The sequence below is a fragment of the Falco naumanni genome, chromosome 12 (assembly GCF_017639655.2).
Source record: "Falco naumanni isolate bFalNau1 chromosome 12, bFalNau1.pat, whole genome shotgun sequence".
In the NCBI taxonomy this organism is placed as follows: domain Eukaryota; kingdom Metazoa; phylum Chordata; class Aves; order Falconiformes; family Falconidae; genus Falco; species Falco naumanni.
Genome location: NC_054065.1, coordinates 3,214,250 through 3,228,522, shown reverse-complemented (window position 1 = coordinate 3,228,522; position 14,273 = coordinate 3,214,250). Strand labels below are relative to the sequence as shown.

At 38.2% G+C, this 14,273-nt stretch overlaps 1 protein-coding gene across 4 annotated transcripts in view; it reads right to left on the bottom strand.

The window, feature by feature from the left end:
* The window catches only part of VRK2 (VRK serine/threonine kinase 2), a 46,274-nt gene extending 44,512 nt beyond the window's left edge, over positions 1–1,762 (bottom strand). For 2 of the 4 annotated variants that reach the window (XM_040611396.1, XM_040611397.1), the window contains exons 1-2: positions 1,581–1,688; positions 1,196–1,336 (exon numbers count right to left, since the gene is read on the bottom strand). In XM_040611396.1, coding sequence (XP_040467330.1) covers positions 1,196–1,331 — 136 coding nt within the window. In that variant the 5' untranslated portion in view covers positions 1,332–1,336; positions 1,581–1,688. Of the gene's footprint in view, positions 1–1,195; positions 1,337–1,580 lie in introns of all 4 variants that reach the window. The other 2 variants (XM_040611398.1, XM_040611399.1) reach the window with 2 other exon arrangements.
* Between the last annotated feature and the right edge of the window lie 12,511 nt (positions 1,763–14,273).

Sequence of the window (14,273 nt, the reverse complement as noted above, 5' to 3'; positions counted from 1 at the left end):
AAAAACTTGTATCATTATAAAAATCTGGAAATCACACTAAGTGGAAAGCTCATGCTGTATAAGAGTGTATTAACAGATTATTTTCCAACAATTCACTCAATATGAATGAAACATCATTAAGAGATCAACTGAAAAAAAATCAAGAGTGGGAAACAATCACAAAAACTGTTTTCATGGCAGAAACACAAACAAATAGTAAAGGCTTAAAAAAAGAAGGTACAGCTGATTTATGCATAAAAGGAAGTAAATTTATGTATAGGAGTCACTTGCTTATCAAGTTTTAAACATTAATTCTCCAAACAGAGAGTTAACATACCTCTAACTTAAAAAGATCATGTCTGGCTCCTGGGAGGATATACTAAACTGCTTCTGGATAATTCTTTACTGCTGTCTTAATACAAGCTCAATTTAGTCCCTAACAGTCACTGTGGACTAGTTGCCTGTATATGTTTGCCATGCAAAAAAACCCAAACCCTAAACTCAATAGTATTGCCTTGAAAACAGGATTGCTCTTTCACAAAGACCAGCAACAGTAACATACATTATATCCTCTCCAGTGACCTAGAATGCTTTACAAGTCTTTCAGAACTACTCAGTCCTTATAAGTGAACTACAGCAGCTTTTTTTCAGAAGAAAGCACAGAAACACATCTAGGCTAGAACAAACAATGAAAAGCATTTCCAGCACTGGTGAAAGTTTTTAATTCAGAGGCAACACCCAGCTAACTATTGTTACTGTTAACATTTCTTGGATGAAAACTGATTTAGTATTGTCCAGAAGATAACATTTCCAATAAATGGAAACCCAAAGAGCACTCCAGAGCACATGACTGGCATAAGTCCAAAGCAGCGGCTAACGAAAGCATCACCATTACTTTGAAGAGCATTGCCTGGCAGTGCTCTTTGGTGGTCTTTGACAGCAGCAGCACCTTGCCTACACCATCCAAGCTCCATAGAAAAGTGTACTCGGAGCCAGCAAACCGGTCTGGACACCCTCTAGAGAACACGCTGCACCACCAGCAACGCTTTCAACAAGGCCATCTACCAGGGTGCTGCAAACATCAGAAAACCACACTTTACAGATGACCACCAGCATGTAAACAACAGTAACTTCTCAAACCTATTCTGTCTTATTCATGTCAAAACGGTACAAAGACAATTACAAGTCACCCTCTTCATTACCACCAGTATTTTACCTAAATAGATCAAGCCAAATCCTCCCTGGCCGATTTGACTGCCCAGCCTCCAGACTTTTCCTTCGGTGTCTTTCAGGATCATGTCTCTTGGGAGAGGAACTGGCAGCTTGCCTCTGCCGCGACCCCTAGGCGGCATCGCGGCTTGAGAAGGGAAAAAAAAAAATAAAGACAAAAGTTGACTTTCGTCAGAAAAAAGCAATATCCCTCGATGTCCTTTGCCTAACAGGCACCGAGCAAGGCCCAAGCTCTCCGCGGCCTCCCTCAGGACAGCGGCCGGGTGGAAGGCCGGGGCGGCTCGTCCGCAGCGGCCTCCTTTCCAGCGGCCGACGGGACCGGACAGCAATGGGCCGCGGTCGGGCCCGCCGCCCGCTCCCCCGACACCCACCTCCGCAGGGCCACGGCCGCCTCCCCTCACCGCCGGCCGCAAACTTCCCTGCCGGGAACTTCCCGTAGGCCAGGCCCAGGCGGCGAGCGCCCGGCCGCAACAGGCACAGCCGGCAGGCTGCCGTGCTCCCGCAGGAAACCCCGGGGAGGGGAACGGCCGGGCCGGCCCCGCTGGGAACGCGGGCTCTGCCGGCCCCGCCTGGCCGCCGGCGGGGCGGGACTCCCTCGGCGGGCCGTCTCCCCTCAGCCGGGCGGCGCGCGGCGGTGGCGCGCGCGGTTTCCCGCCTCCCCGAGGCCGCCGGCCGCTCGCGCAGCGCTCCCTCATGGCTCCCTCGTGAGGCGCCGGCGCTCGGCTTCAGGGGGAGCGGAGAGGTTCGGTGAGAGCCTGAGCCCTCGCGCCTCTCACTCTTTCAAAGTGGCACTTCGCAAGCGAGGAATTACACCCCCCTCTTCAAGCGCTTTGGTCCACATAGAAGTAGTTGATCAGACTGTTTGCCGGCTGGGATAAAAAAAAAAAAATACCTCACAGAACTTTTGGGGTGCAGGGAGAACACAGAAGCTGTAATGAAGTCACAGAACTGTTATGGTGCAACCACTCAGAAGCCTTTTTTTACCTCAGAATCTTCCTGGCATAGGTTGAGGATCACTTCTATGGATAGCTACTCATCCAGAACAGCAAGAGACACCTCATGTGTTCACCGCAGGTGAGGCAACAGAAGCTCATGCTACCAGGAATGCTGCGAGCCATCAGGAGCCCCACAGGAGAGTGGAAAGAGGTAACAGCCACCTCACAGGCTGGTCAGCCATTGCAGGTACAGAGGGCAGATGAAGCTGACCGAAGGGTAGATCAGCCCCATCACCACCATCAGCTTGTCAGTTGGTAATGAAGGACACAATGAGATTTTTTTTTAAATTCCCCAAATTCACAGGGCATACCCCTGATCACAAGCCACCATCTTCTGCAAGATCTGCTTTATTAGGGACCTCACTGGGGACTACCATGTCTTCCAAGCAATGACTACAAAACCTTTACCAAAAAAAAGAGGTTTGAGAATAACCAAAATCCAGACCATGTTCTGCAACTAAATAATTTGCAAGTGACCTTAGAAATAGTAACACAAATTATAACTGCAAAATGTATATTGCTATCAGTAGAGTAGGCCTTAACAACCCTGTTTCATCAGTCTTGGAGGCTTTATGGTTTCATCCTTACTGAAAGGGCCAGCTAAAGAATTGCCAATAGAAAGATCAGCCATAAAGCAAGTAAATTCAAGATTGCCATAAAGCATTTCATAGGGCTTCCCTCCTTTGCAACAACTGTTAAAATAGGCAGTGGAAGCATGGTGTTGAGAATGGGGGATTTTGTTCAAAAACAGCCACAGATGCCCAGCACTGCTTCAACTGGAAAGAGCTAGGACCTCTATTCACAGAGACCATTTGTACAATGCTCTTGGGATTATTTGTTACTTGGGATGAGAGCCACTATTCTGACATGGTGAAAGATCATTTCAGAAGAAAGTTATCTTCAAATAGTTGCCTGGGAATCAGAGAACCAGCCTCTGTTTAAGGAGAAGGCTTTTTTGCTCGGCTGTTGCAAAGAGGTATTCACATGACTAAACTGAAACAAAAGCATGTATTAGAGGGCTTACTGCTTCTGAACTACCTTTCCCTGCTCACAAAAGTATATTAGGATAAGAGAGTGAAGCAAATCAGATGAATTTGCATCTGTCTTCTAAACATTTAGCAAATATTACTGATAGCATTATATTGCTAGACTGCTAAACATAACCTACATTGTTACATAGTTTAAGGCTTGCTTATTTTTATTTTTTTTTTTTTTTACAACCAGGAGGAACCCCCATAAATTAAGACTCAAAATTTGTAGAAATCATGTGGAGAAAAGAACACATTAAATATGAGTTAATAGAAATATACATGTTCCTAAGAAAATTAAAACTGATTAGATATTCCTATTTTTATTTTAAGTACATAAGAAATGGAGTTATTTCCCTTTTGTTCCCACAAAACCATTGAGAACTCTGTAACATCAGGCAATTAGCAGAATACACTGATTTATGAAAGGTCAGGGTACAATGCAAAACTTCACAGTTTAGAAATATAAGTTGTTTTGAACTTAGTGGGTTTTATTCATCAGCTAGTATAAGATCACAAAAAGAACATAAGTTCATGCAGTTCTGAGGGACAATGAAGTCATCAGAAAAGGCTATTTCAAAAAAAAAGTCATTATAAGCTAATAGTAAAACTAAAAGTAGAAAGATATACACAGAGGTCTATATAATTGTTTATTAATACAGTAGCATAATACGAATCTGTTACTGGTTTTGAAAACTTACGTCAGGATACAAAACATCCCTTTGAGCTCATACAACACATGTACCTACATAAGTAACCGAGGTTTAAGGTCTTCAGCTTTCAAATTAAAATTCATATTTCAAAATAAACAAAAAAATTCCTTATACTACTCAAGGAAAAAAAGTTGCAAGTTCATAGAATCCATCCAAATAGAAAAGTACCTGAAGTCTTAGCCATCTTTAATATCATGCAGTTCTTTCAACATCACCATACAATGTAGAAAAGTTCATTACATATATATACCCTACAAGTCACAGGAAACAGTTGTGGGTTTGTTCGTGACAAAGTTAAAAATTTTAAAGTTTTTATTATTTGTTACATGAATTAAAAAAAACCCCTCAAACCCAAATGCACAGGAACAATGTAATAGAGATTAATAATATAAATTATATAATATAATTGTATATAATACAAATTATAAATATAATAAACTCAAACAAAAAGTTTACTAAGAAAAGAGAATTTCCCTGTACATACTAAGCTACTTCTGAAAAATGAGTTCATTTGTAATTTAAATCCAGATCTTTATTAATAAACGACCAAAAAACTTATGCAAATGTCACTAGCAATTTTTTCATACAATTCTGTTTTAGACAGTACAAAAAAATACTAGCACATAAATGTCTTCAAAAATCAAGCAGAACCAAAGACTTTACATGAGAAAAACTCTTGTCAGATTAAGACTTCATACTAAGGCCTTTGGCCCTATAAATAGCACAGGCCTGTGTTTTGTGGGTGGGAAACTTCTTTTCCTGGTGGGCTGAACTGGAGACAAAGGCTTTTTTTCCCCCCCCCCCTCTTCCCTCCCCTGCTTATCATCAGTCAGTTTTCAATTCTCCCAAGAAACATGAGCTTCATTTAGTCAGGTTAAAACCTCCATTGCCTCTTCACATTTGCTTCAAATTAACATTTTGGGGATATGATATAAGGGGGATGAATGGACAAAATAATTATAGATATAAGGTGCGTTTTTTTGTTTGTTGTCTGATGGGTTGTTTCATTTTTTTCAGGAAATCCTAGTTATGATGGAAGCAGTTTTCCTTTGTGGTGATATAGCCACAATTCCTGCCAAATTCAAGAATTCTTATAGGAGAAAGGTGTGTATATATATAAATATACAAATCCTGCCAGGATACAACTGAAAATGCTACCAAATCACTGACTTTAATTCCTAATGGCACAGTGCTGCAAGCAACTGAAGGCCATGCCACAGGGCCTTCTCATGAAGAATCTATCCCTCATGCAGTTCAGGTGGGCATTTTCTCATTAGTCAGAATTATATATTGGAAGTGGTGGAAGAAACTCTGTTTGGATGTTTGTTTTAGTGCTCCTGGTTATCTTCAGGGGTTTATTCATTTGTTTTGCTTCATATATACTTATTGACACACAGCACGTGAGGAAATCAGAGTTTCTCTGCAGAGTTGGTACAGGTATGTTTGCTATTGTATTACTGAAAAATAGAATGGTGGTGCTATACTTTTTTAGGTTTTCCTTGGTTCTGGTTATCCTGGGCAGGTTCTTCTGGAAGGTAAATATAGTGATCTGGTTTGGGGGTGAAGATATGAGTGGGTTTTATATATAAATATATATATATATACACACCACTATTTTACATAGTGGTATAAACTTACATATCCAAGTAACTTTTGAATGTATGGTTCTGTTATTTAGCTATGTGTTCAGGTGTCTGGTGCTATTTAATACCTGTCTTTTGGGACATGTAGGTGCCCAAGAGGAACTCCAAAAGTTGGAAGTGAACCTGTAAAGTACAAGCTTTGGAAGTTTTATCCTGATTTGTGGATCAGAAGCAGTACCTTGCTCCTAATCCTCTTTCTAGAACAAATTTTAGATGATACAAAAAAGCTATGCTGTGTTGTCATGGATTGCTTTTTAAAAGTGTAATGAGATTCTCAGGGAGCGAGCATTTTCTTTAAGTGTTTAATAATAAAGCAAACCATTTTTATTTCTGTCTTGAGGTAGTACTTTTTTCTGTCTTTGTTTTAAAGCACAGTACATTAAACATTTGGTCTGTTTTCTATTTATTTCAATCCCTCTTCTTGCTCAAACATAAGCTTGAGTATTAAAGATTTTAGTCAATTATATGAATCTTGCAGTATCACATACATAAAGCCTCTTAAATTTGCTATAGTAGGTGAGCAACTTGTAGCTTTTCTCACGGTTGCATTGTGATGCCTTTGTGGTATTTAACACTGACATTTTAGCGCTTCCACATTTAACTCCCCCCTCCTACTCCAGATCTCCTTTTTGCTTAAAATATCATGGCTAAATTTACCCTAGAGATGTAACATCTCTGTATTTAAGACCATTGACAACAAAGCATCAAGTTTCAGACTGCTTCCTGGTTTCTGCTGAGAAATCTATTCGTGTTCATGCATCTTTGCAGAGCCCCATGTGCTTGCTGTGCTTACTCAGTTGTCACTGTGCTTGCTGTCAGTTTCTTGGAACTTTTCAAGTAATTACTTTTTGCAGTATCAAGGGATCCCCAACATCCAGAGGGCATGTTGCTCAACTCAGTCATTGTCTAGGTGCACTGACACCCATTTTAAAGACTCTTGACTCTATTTTGTGTGACTGGCCCCATGATTGAGATCACATAATTACAATAATTAGGAAGCTCACCTCAGGATATTATCAGAGCAACCCACCCAAACCTAAGTCCATATGGTTTGAAATAGCTAATGAGTCAGTTAATGTGCTATGTCCAGGAGTAATGGACACTCAGTATGGATGGCACAAAGACATCATTTACAAACTTCCTGACTGATTAAGGTTTTCCATGTAGACAGTTCTTGTATTTTGCATCTCACAATAAGTTCAAAGTATTAAAGGCTTTTGTGTTAAACAGAGCAGAAGAAAACAGCTAAGACTTTTAAAAGGCAGGCAAGACATTAGTTCTCTTTTTAAAGAAAATACAAAAAAATCTGAGATCTTGGAACTTTCATCTTAAATATAGTACTGCAAACAAATTATTTGGAAAGCTCTGTTAAAGTACAGGAGATGACAATGGTGATAGGCGACATTTGCTATAATGCCAAGTAGCCTGAATGAATGAATGACTCCCATACTTCTACAAGGGGCTACTTCAGCCTCTGTAACTTGTCTACACAGTCTCCCTTTAATATTCACTTTGCTACCAAGGCCATGGAAATCCATAACCAGTTCTACATCCTGAATTAACCAGAATAGGGTATTAATACAATGAGGTCAAACTGTCTGGCAACAAAAGCCCTGAAACCAGGAAGAAGTGATGTCTGGTTTTTGAATGAGCTACAGAAACTGTCTGTCCAGTAAGGGTTAGGAATCCTCTCACCAAATCTGTTCCCACTCTCACATCATTTTAATGGCTGTTGGGATGAGATCTTACTCCCAGTTCCTATCGCTACAACTGAAAAGACAGTCAGATCCCACATGTGTTCCTTATGTATTGTATGTCATTTTATTTCTCACATCTTTAGAAAGCAATTGTTTGTGAGCACTGAAGAAAGAAGTGTTTTCTTATCCATGTTTATTCACTTTCAGAAATGTGCAAAGATATAATGTAAGCTTATTGTTGTTGTAGGAATGGATTGTATTTACAGGGAGAGCAGTATATGTAGTGGTTAGAGCAGAGAAGGGGATCAGGAATGTTTTTCTTTATGGGAGTAATTCCTGAAATCCTAGTCCTGGCTTCTGCTGCTAACTGACCTTATACAAATAATTTCATATTTCTTCCATTTTATCCATATGAAGCAGTTTGGGTGGCTTGTTTTAAGGCACTGAGATTCTCAGGTGAGAGTTGCTGTGTATGTATTATTGCCATGGCTATTATCTGATGGTGAACATTAGCACTGCCTTATCATAGGACATGTGACATATTAGAACTGTTTTCCCATATAGTATAGACAGCTCAAATGTATGTTCTTTGTTCTGTCATTGTTTCAAGCTTTTTCTTCAAGCTTCTCCCCTCTAAAACCAAACACACATGGATCACACAAATTTTGCATGAAGTTAAAGATATTGTGGCCTTGCAAAGAAAGTAAGTAGTTTGCCTCCACTGGTATTCTTGTACATGCTACCTTAGGCATAAAAGTAAAGAAATGTTAGTCCAAAAAGCAGGAGGAAGGCTGCTAAGCTTTTGTGGTTGTTATTACTTAGACATGAGGTCTCGACAAAGGGTATCTAGGAATGGAAACGAAGAAATTGCAGGAGTACACCAGTGTTCTTGGTTTGCATGCAGCAGTGACTTTTTTCCCTAAAGAGCGGTATATGTGATAAGGTTTAGAGAAACAAAGAGGAATTTGGCAAAAGCACTCAGGGAGAAGATACGTATAATCATTTAAGTCTTTCCATTTTTGAGATTATCCATAAAGGTGTTTGAGAAGGGAAACTCATCTGTCACAGCATTCATTATTCACATATCAATGCTACTTTTTATGTATAAACTTAATTATGATGATAGAATCTATTAAATGTGACTCATTTTAGTGCAAGATTGATTTTTTCCCCCCCAACCTCAGAATAAATATTGATCTTCATGATCTTTAAATGTAGTGCAAAGGTCATTATATTAATGGCATATTAATAGAAAGTAGCCCTGACCATGCAATATCAATATATTTGCATTGTTATTTCTTAGATCCCATTGAGAAGGAAAGAGGCAGGGTGCCAATGCCTTCTTTTCCTGGAGAAATTGGGAAGCTGTTGATTTTTATGACTCTTCAGGCTGCTTTCAATTTGTTGTGCTTTGGCTTTTTGTTATAATTTTTTTTTTTTTTTTTTGGGGGGGGGGGTGTAATTCAAAACAGTGGTGAAGTGGCAAAGAGATTGTGTAACACATCTAATAAGATAGTGATGTGTTGGTTTTCCAGCATGTCCAGGAAACCAAGGCACTGCCTTTGCCTGATAGTGCTCTGCTACCCATTGCCGTGCAGTCAATTCCGTGAGCAGAATCACAGCTGTGAAAGGAGACTGATGGGATAATTTGATGGTGTTGGATTCAGTATCTGGGGCTCTGATTTCTCCAGTAATCGTGCTAGTGATTTTCCTAACAGCTGATTTCTAAAAGCATAACAAGCTAATGCGAGGCTTTGCCCTGCTTGTGTAACTTCCCCCCCACATCTCTACTTTTTTTTTATTTATAGTGACTCTTGAAAATCCAGGCTTAGAACTGCTGTTCTAATAGTTGGTTGAACCAAGGCAGATCCATAGTTTTAAAAATATTCCTCATAGAGTAATTGTTCATGACTTTTCTATAAAGAGCAGGGATAAGAGATCATGCATTGAAATAACCTTTAAATAATACTGTATAGTTTCTGGAGGTCCTGAGAAAACAACGCCCATTTAGATAGAAGAGCAATACTTTCATGCCTTTTATAAACAGTGTTTTATGAGCAGTATTTCTGTTTAATACAGGTTTTGAGTGTTTTGTCAGGTGATACAAGTCAAGAGGGAAGGTGACAACTTCCACAGTTTACAGACAGCTAGGAAAATAAATGTCTAGTATGACATATTGCTGTATAGAAAATACTTACAATTAAGAAAGTGATTTAGGCAACTAAAAATCTGGTAGCCTGACTTCAACTGTTTGCAGCTTTAGAACTAATTTTGAAAGAGAAAATAGTAACGGTCCATGACAATAAATGGAAAATTGAATAAAACACAGTATTGCTTTGCATCACGCCACACTAACTTAACTATCTTTGCAAAGATGACTGATTAGCTAGTTAAGTGTGATAGAAGCAATTCACTTGGACTTTAAGGCATATGATGCAGAATCACCTGCAAAATTATTAATTGAGCTGGAGAATGTAAGCGCAAAAAGTGTGAGACAGTGTAGAAATGGTCAAGGAGCAATAAACTGAAAGGGGAAATAGTAAATGATGTTGTTGTTACTGGTTTCCTAAGGCTTTACCTCAGAACATGTTTAATTCAGTATTACTAATTTCATGAGCAACAAAAACAAAGTAGGAATTTCATAATACCATTTGCTGATGAATACACAGTTTTGAGGTAACTGGAGTATTGGTGTAAGAGAAACAGAACAGACTTTCATAATACAAAATTTTAGGCTACGCTGTTTGAGACTGCTGTTTTGGAGGAGAAAGAGGGGAATCACAGAATGGTCATGGGCTGGTTATGTGATTTAATCAGGCCTGACTTTTATTCAGACTTCTTCTAGATTGTGTCAGATCAAGTACTTTTATTATGAAATTCAGAATACATATTTGGTAGTCTTTCACTGAGAATTCATCTTTACTGTCATGTATGTTCCTTAAGTGTTGTCATGGAAGTTAACTCAAACACCAACAATTATATTCAGTTCTGCTGTGGAAAGCAGAGCTAGGTTATGACTGTGAATTGAGTTGTAAGAGGACCTCTACCGCTGGAAAGCATTTCCTTTAAGAAACAGATTTGAAAAGAAGTTGAAATTTGAAATTTCTTTCCAGAGATAGAGTAAGCAAAATTATAGTTTTTCAGATGTTAGGTGTGTTAAGGGGTAGGAACACACAAACTCTTTCATAAACAGTAAGTGGTAGGGAATTAATTAACTTGATAGATGGATTAGGAGCTGGGCAGAAGACAGAAAGGGGATATTTGTTTTGTAACTTGAGAAATAACATCAGAAATACCATGAAAGCTAATAGGGAGGCTGAGGGTAATACAATGTGAATTATTTTAGGATATGCAGGGCTAGATTTTTGATTCAACCTATCCTTTTCTTTCTCTACTTCATGATTTGAAGACCTATTACTTCGGTATACTTTCACCCCTTGCACAGCAAGAAAGAACTGCTGATTTTTGAGATCATTTTTTTCTTTCCCATGGGGTTTTCTAGAAAGAGGAGAGATTTCAGCCCATGTAAGCACCATTATTAGTTTGGCACTTCTAAAGTATAGAGATACAATAATGGTTGAGCACTAGTCAAGTAAATTAAAACAGTAACTAGGTAGTCCTGGGCTTACTTTGTCCCAGAAGTTTTCTAGGCAAAACCAGACCCGTTTACTGGTTGACTTAATATTGTGATGAAAATGTATTTTTTTAAATTTTTCTGTGATTTTAAAGATCAGTGACTACAGTTATACATTAGGGATCTCAACAGAAACAGTTAATGTATATTACTGAATACACAGTGTAGTGCATATGGTACTGTTAATTTGCTTATTCGTATGTCTGTCGGCTCTTTGCTTATCTGCTTCTGTGTGTGATATTTTATTGGAGCACACATGATTTGAAGTAGCTGATTGCCTGCTGTTGTATTTATCCTATATAAATTCTACATTAAATGACAAATTTTAGACCCATCAGAGACAGAAGAGTAAGTCCATCCATTGAATTCCTATTTGTATTATTACTTTCTAATGAATTCTGTACTACAGCAGGTGTCAAATCGTATCTGTTGTTTTGCAATCGAGTATGAATAGAAGATGTATTGCTATTGCAAATGAATCTAATATGAATCTAATGAGCAGTAATGAGCAACTGTTTTGTCATTATTGAGGCAACCACTGTGATGCTAATAAACTCTTATTTCTGCTTTTTAGAAAAAAGCACTGACCAGGATTTATAACATGGCCTTAATGTCCCAAAAGCCTGAGGCAAAAGAGAAAAGTGGAACCCCTAAACTAAGCATAATTCAGTCATTTTCTTTGTGGCAGGCTTCTTATTTTCTCTTATTAAACTAAAACTGGTTTAAGTCTTTCAAGCTTTCTTACATTTGAAAGGAAAAAGATGAAGAATGAGCGTCTATTAAAGGAACATAAAGTTAAGAAGATGGGCATTCTGCCTTAATTTTCTTTAATGTAACTACACTAATTCCATACTTCTGCACTTGACAATGCTTTTGTAATAATAGAGGCAACTATGTGCAACTGTTTTAAAAGCAGTCACTTTAAAAGTAACAGGCCATTAAATCAATATAGAACGATAATATATTTTGGAGGAAATACCACAACTTTCTTTTAATTGGAACTTCATTTTAAATTTTTTTTAATTTATTTGTGTTGGCTGTGGATCATAAGACTGCTGAATAAACAAAAATACCTTTGACACAATAGCATCAATAGCTTAGTACATAACTGATACGTAAATGAGTTCTGACTCCTGTGTGGCTCTGCCTTTTCCAAGTATAAATAATACATAGAATGATACATAAAGCTGTGTAAAAGGGACAGCTGGGTACATGGTACTTACAAGTGGAGCACAGGAAAACCAGTCAGCAATGCTTTTCTAAAAGCTAAGTACTATACTTCCATCAAAAAATAATGCTTCTGTGTATATAGTCTTCATGGACTCATCTCTCTGTGCAATAAAGCTAGATGCACTGTAGAGATTCATTTCAGTATTTCATTTGGAGGTCTGAACTGTTCTGTGTAGGGTACAGCTGTTTGTTTTACTACAGTACACTCCATACTTGCTTTAACTGCTGAATGGAGACTATATTGCCAATATTTAAGGTATTATATGGAGACAGCACTGAAACTGTGAATTTGTGAGCAAGCCAGGGGATGGTCATTAGGACAAATTACAGCAGTCATCTCTCAAAGTTGCAAATAGGGCGTCAAAGGTTGTATAAAAGCTATAAACTCTTCCTTCCATGCTTGGGCATTAAAAGGACTTTTGGCCCGCTGAGCAGTAGCTTGCAATAGTTGTCATTTACTGACATTTCAATTCCATCTCTATGCCTAAGAAAGGAGGAGAGCAGGAAGTCGGGATGCTGCTGGGTCTCTATCAGTTGCTCTGCCAATACTGTGTTGTTAGCTGGCTAGGCTATTACATTCAGCTTCTCTTCCCACCATCAGTAATATATGGATCATATTTACTGACCCTTTAGGTATATCACAGGATTAGTTTTTAGTAATTTTTGATGTGCAGAGTTGAAAAAGGCAACTGAGTTTAACAGCATCAGGATCTTCGAACTCACTAGGCAATACCTTTCTAGATATATTCTATAGATAGATAGCTTCGTTCACTCCAAATGAGTCAGTTCTCATACTCCACAGCTGTTCTGTAACACGAACCAAAGCATGACAAGGGAAGACAATCAGGAGCTTTGCCTCAGAAGTATAACCCTAAAACACAGGTGGAAATGTATCCTCAGTTTAGAAGAAAAGGTGAAGCAAAACCATGTCCAGGTCTCAAGCATTACTATTAAAGCACCATGTTTAGACAGGAGAGTCTGCAAGTTGTTCATGATGATAAAAAGACTGCGGTTATAGAAAGATTTTGTATGAAATATCTGATTTATCTTTGTGTATTATGGTGTAATGTACAGTATTAATTTATCGGGGATTTGATTCCTTAGATGATACATAAATTCTTGTGATGCATCACATCTAATGAAGGCTTTTAGGTTACTCATGGAATTAATTGTACCATACATACAAGTTACAGTTTGAAGGTATAAATTAATATTGTGTAAAAGTTCAAGACTATTCATATTTTGCTTTGGTAACTATAATTTCACAAAATCATAGAATTTAGGCCAAAAAGGACCTTTTGATGTCATCTGGTCCAATGCCAGCACACAAGGCAGGACCAATTCTGAAATTAGATCAAATTGCTCAGGGCCAGAACTTTCCTGTCATTTGAAAGCTGTAATAGTTTGTTATTGAATGTATGACAGTTTTATTACAATTTACATTTTTTTCTGATTGTTTTCATTTGCACTAATAACAGCTGTATACTACAGTGGCATCCACAGGCCTCTGTTAGGACTGCATCTTTCCCATAGAAAACATGGTAGAAATAGAGGTGGAAGTGGTTACTCTCTGTAATGTAGCTTACGATCACAAGGTAAAAATGTGTTGTAGTAGTATAAGCCATCTTTCTGTTGCTTTGTTTGTACAGAATCTTATAGAAAATGTCTGGATTCATGACTCAGGCTCATCTGTGCATGCTATGTGAACAGTAAGAACATGTGGGGCAAATTTTCCTGTTCCCAAACAAATCTATCACAGTGGAACACATTCAGGATTTTATCCAACCAAAACCAACAAGCTTTTACTGGCTACCTTTAAGAAAAATATGCATAAGTACTCCTTCAAGTCTATATATGGTAACCTAGCAATGCATGTATTATACATCTTGTATACATCAGTTTGAAGTATTGTATGATTTAATTAATGAATATCATCTGTGTTTCAGTAGTGGTCCATAGCTCTTTATATTGAGATACCTATAGCCTCTAAAAATACCATTTAACTTATTTCTGTAATGTCTGCACTATCAGCATCATTGGGGAAAATGGACTCAAGTTACTAAAAGTTATAAATTTGTTGGAGAAACAACAACCTGGAGGTAGCTAATGAAGGGATTACAGAAT